The sequence below is a fragment of the Thermobia domestica genome, chromosome 7, assembly GCF_964235325.1.
Source record: "Thermobia domestica chromosome 7, izTheDome1.hap1.1, whole genome shotgun sequence".
Lineage (NCBI taxonomy): Eukaryota > Metazoa > Arthropoda > Insecta > Zygentoma > Lepismatidae > Thermobia > Thermobia domestica.
In genome coordinates this window covers 255,270,735-255,275,610 of record NC_137460.1, presented here as the reverse complement: position 1 = coordinate 255,275,610, position 4,876 = coordinate 255,270,735, and the positions used below count along the sequence as shown (strand labels likewise).

At 35.5% G+C, this 4,876-nt stretch overlaps 1 protein-coding gene across 1 annotated transcript; it reads left to right on the top strand.

Annotated features, from left to right (window-relative positions):
* The first annotated feature begins 3,568 nt into the window (after positions 1-3,568).
* On the top strand, positions 3,569-4,327 carry LOC145689681 (zinc finger MYM-type protein 1-like). The gene has a single exon (XM_081763878.1). It carries the CDS (start codon positions 3,569-3,571, stop codon positions 4,325-4,327), a length of 759 nt encoding a protein of 252 aa, XP_081620004.1.
* Positions 4,328-4,876: the final 549 nt, after the last annotated feature.

Here is a 4,876-nt window from a genome sequence, read left to right as displayed (position 1 = left end):
AAATAATAATTTATCAATAGTAATGTCGAACTCCGAAGGTATGTCCAGAGTAAAGTTCTCCCGCATCGGCACAAATCTATTACTAGCACTCATCACGATACGATATCAACATCGGAGGACATGTTATGTTCAATTTTTCTAACCTACAAAACTAAATATCTGATGCAACGCAGTGTGATCATACATACAAAAGAGGATTTTTAAACTACTAATGTATTAAGAGATACTATAAAAGGGCATACGACAAAATAAGAATAATAGACACGTTCGAAATACAATTTTACCGACATTACACGTATTTAATATGCACACGACAAAATATGGCAAGCACGTATACAAAATACAGTACAAAATCAATATCAAAGGGACACACGACAAAATATAGGAAATCACGCTCAAATCACAATTGTTACCGGTTCTACACATAAGAAACGAAATTTTAGCTAACCTACACGCACGTATTACAAATACGACTAAAGGACACATTTATATATTAGAGCACTCTCAAAGAAATTTCATAATAATGTTTACAATTGACATACATCACGAAGCAATATTAAATCAAATGAAATAAATTACGAAACACTTAAATTCTCAGATACAGAATGTGCGTTCATAGTAAAGGTTCCCCCCCCCAAAAAAAAAAATATATCACCTTGCAATATGGAAAAGGCACGTATTAAATTTAGAAACATGGATAAAAGAAAATCTCCTAACCTAACCTACATAGATACTATGGATCACACATTTACAAATTAAATCTAACCTAACCTACAACAAATGTTTCACAAAATAAGGCATTATCACAAGACATAATTAATTCAGTAATGCGTTTAACATAACCTATCTTACTTAAATATTCAAAATTTTCAAAGTACATTGCCGTCGAAAGGTGCGTACAAAGTAAAGTATTACCCTAACATTTTCAAATTTACGTAGAGACACACATAAGATTTAATAATCCAGTTATACATGCTTGTATATGAGTGGACGATGACGATTGACAAGTTCAGAGACGCGTAACGCCCTTTTAACTTAGTTACCCATCCTGATTCTTAAAGATGCCATTAGTTGAAATGCTATACTGTTTATAGAAAATAAGGAAAAATGTTACCCAATTATCAGCAGGTCTGAGTCCCTGTTTACTCCTCAGGTTCGGCTAGACTATCCAACCTGTTTAAGTGAAGGGTTGACACTAATATCCCCGGATTGTTGGCTCCACATACTACCATAGTAGGATGTCGTTCCACAAGTCGACGAGACTAATCTCAACCATTTATACCTCTTGACCCATCATTTCAGATTCCTAATGATGGCGGAGGTAACATTCGATGGTCTTCATCCAAAAAGGTTTTAACGAATTTTGACTTCGGTCAGAACTCCTTAATATCTATTTCCTCCAAATAATGTTTCAGGTTATCCTAAATCACAATTTTTACTAGGTTGCAGGCCGAATTTGCATTTTAGTTGCGAAATTTCTGACTTTTTAAGAGACTGACTTAGACCATCGTTCTTACGCGCCGAAATCTATCAATTCACTGCGTCGTTTTCCACTCGTAGCCAGGCCTTGATAAACGCGGTTTCTAATATTATATCTTTGATTATAATTCGCGCAATTTTACCATAAATACATATCAATACAAGAACCTAACCGTAAAAATCATGAATCTCTATATCTATTTTTAATATCTAACTTACCGAAAACCCTATTCAATAAATAAATAAATAAAAGATTATTCTCTTCAGGCACTTATTTAGGTTTTGTCATGACAACGGAGGGCTTCTTTTCACTGCCGAGCCGCCATCTTTTAAACTGTTAGTTTCACGTATAGAGATTCGAACGCCCTCTTGCGGCAATAACCAGAGGGATCGCCATATCAGCAGTAATATAGTGTAACAAGTGAACGTCGAGATAATTCACAAATGAATGAAATCTAATAACACAACTATATCAAATATTCGGTAAGCTTTTAAGCTAAAATTTAGTAGTATCCAGTTTTACTTATATTAATTGTTCCAAAATACTGTATAAACTGTAAAGAAACGGTTACATGGTTTGAAGTGAATCGGTAAAACTAGATTTTAAAAAAATACTCAAAGTTTTAATTTAACTTTCCGGATGAGTTTAAGTGCCTTGTACTAACAATACAGAACGAATTAATATTAAATTAGTGTAAACTTACACGTAACAAAACTGGGCACAGTAATATTATGCTGGAACCAACTTCGACTTCAGCCGGTACACATAACAATACGGATCCAATGTAAACAAACCGGTAATCGGTCTGTTACAGTTGGATGACTAGCAGACTGACATTTGATGCAAGAGTTAGCGGATTCTATCCCCCAAGGCTTTTTATATTGAGCATCGCAAGGAAATCGGAAAGCTTTTCAAATAATATAAAATACCAAACTCTAATCCAGAAAGCCCCAAAACATTACGATGCAAGTCAACTAACTTATCACATACCAACCCACCACATTTAAAGAGAAAGAAAAAAGAACACAGTCAGTGGTGTTTCGGAGCTTAAAAAACAGAGTTTAGTTTTAATTAGTGTATAATAATGTACATCTTTTAAAGAAAATACAGATAGCAAGAAATACAAACTTGCTAAGAATAACGTTCAAAGAAATGTTTTCAAAGTTGCATATTTCTTAGGTTAAGTCAGCCACGAACATGTTTGTATCCCGGTTGATCTGGTCGTTCATTACTGATTCAACTTCGTAAGAGGCATTTGTGGAGCCAATCAGGGTCAAGACATTTAACCACATTACAGCACTTCAATGCTGAAGCCGAGAATCCTGGGTAGGGCTTCAGAAATCCTGGGCAGATTCTCCTATGTATACAAAAGAACATGACGTGGACGTTTTATATTCGCACGAAACCTGTATTTATTTATTTATTTACTTACTTCAATTATTATTAAACTTTTCCTCTCCCCCTCTTTATTTATTTATCTCCCACATCTATCGGAGGCTTATTGGTCATGCGCCATTCTAAGTTTTGTGTTTATCCCCGGATCATCTAGCTTCTTGATTATCCCCCACCCCCACCCCACCCATCTTCGGTGCAAGCCTACCATCTTTAAAAATTATGAACACAATTTTAAAAATTCCATTCAAGTTTTAGTCACTTATTCTTTGTTAGAAGACAATGTTTAAAATAAATTTAACATTATTTTCTACTGACTCTATTTTTTTCTTTTTCTTTTTTTTCTTTTTTCTTTTTCTTTTTTTTTTTTTTTTTGCAGGTGTTGGAATCACAATCAATCGATCTTGATGATCCAGGAAATTGGCCAGAACATATTACGGACAGAATGCGTCAGATACTTGTTAAACGAGGTCCAGTTCAAGTCTCCAAACGAGAGTTACCAGTAAACAGCGAGGGTCGGCGATTTACTACAAGTAACTACGAAAGACGTCTGCACAATGGAGAAGAAGTTGCTCGTAGTTGGCTTATTTATTCAGTGACTAAGGATGCAATATTTTGTTTCTGTTGCCGTCTTTTCGGTGGTACTACAATGTCACTCTCTTCTCGTGAAGGTTTTTCGGATTGGAAGCATACAGTATGTCCGGACTTTTATCAGACCATGATAGATCTTTGACTCACATGAAGGCTTTCCAATCGTGGTTTGAACTTGCAAACCGATTACAGTCAGCTAAAACAGTTGACGCTGAAAACCAAGCAATTATTCGCAATGAAGCTGAGCATTGGAAAGAGGTTCTCAAACGACTGCTGTGTATAATTCAGTTTCTTGCTTCCCAGAACTTGGCATTTCGTGGTCAAAATGACACTATTTACTCAAGAAACAACGGCTATTTTCTCAAACTAGTTGAGTGTATTGCACAGTTTGATGTTACTATGGCTGAGCATTTGCGACGAATAACATGTAAAGAGACACATGTACATTATTTGAGCAAGGACATTCAAAATGAAATAATTGAACTCCTTGGGTCAAAAATAAAGGATAAAATTTTGACTGATCTAATGAAAGCGACATATTATTCCGTAATATTAGATTGTACACCAGACGTAAGTCATACAGAGCAAATGACACTAATTGTTCGTTTCGTGAAGGTAGAACTGGGTAAGGAACCATCCATTGAAGAACATTTTTTGGGATTTTTGTTCATAAATGATTCTTCAGGAGAAGGACTAACAACCACTATTTTGGAAGAATTAGAAAAACTGAAAATTCCTCTCTCAAACATGCGTGACCAAGGGTATGATAACGGTGCCAATATGAAAGGAAAGCGCTCAGGCGTTCAAAAAAGAATATTAGATCTAAATAGTCGAGCATTTTTTGTCCCTTGTAGCTCCCATTAATTGAATTTGGTTGTGAATGATTCTGGAATGTGCTGTAGTGAGGCTGTAAATTTTTTGCTTTATTGCAAGAAGTATACAATTATTTTTCTAGTTCCACATATCGTTGGTTTGTTCTGCAAAAACATATATCCAATTTCACTTTGAAACCTCTTAGTGATAATAGATGGGAGAGTTGTATTGATGCTGTCAAATCGTTTCGCTACCAGTTAGGAGAAATTTACGATGCTCTTTTCGAAGCATCAAAGGACTCAAAGATAGACGTTATGGGCAAAAATAAGGCTTGTTGACTGGCTAGGAAGCTCCTGAATTTTAAGTTCGTTTGTGTTGTGATGTTTCGGTATGAAGTTCTTTCTTGTGTTAATGTGGTTAGCCATGTTTTCCAACAAGAATCAGTGGACATTCAGCAAGCATTTGATCTGCTTAAGAAAACCAAGTGTCGCCTTGAGAACATGCGAAGTGATGAAGGTTTCCAGGATATTTTGGTTGAGCCAAAGTAATTGCTGAAGAGCTCGACATTCAACCACAATTTGAGAATGAACCAAAACTCCG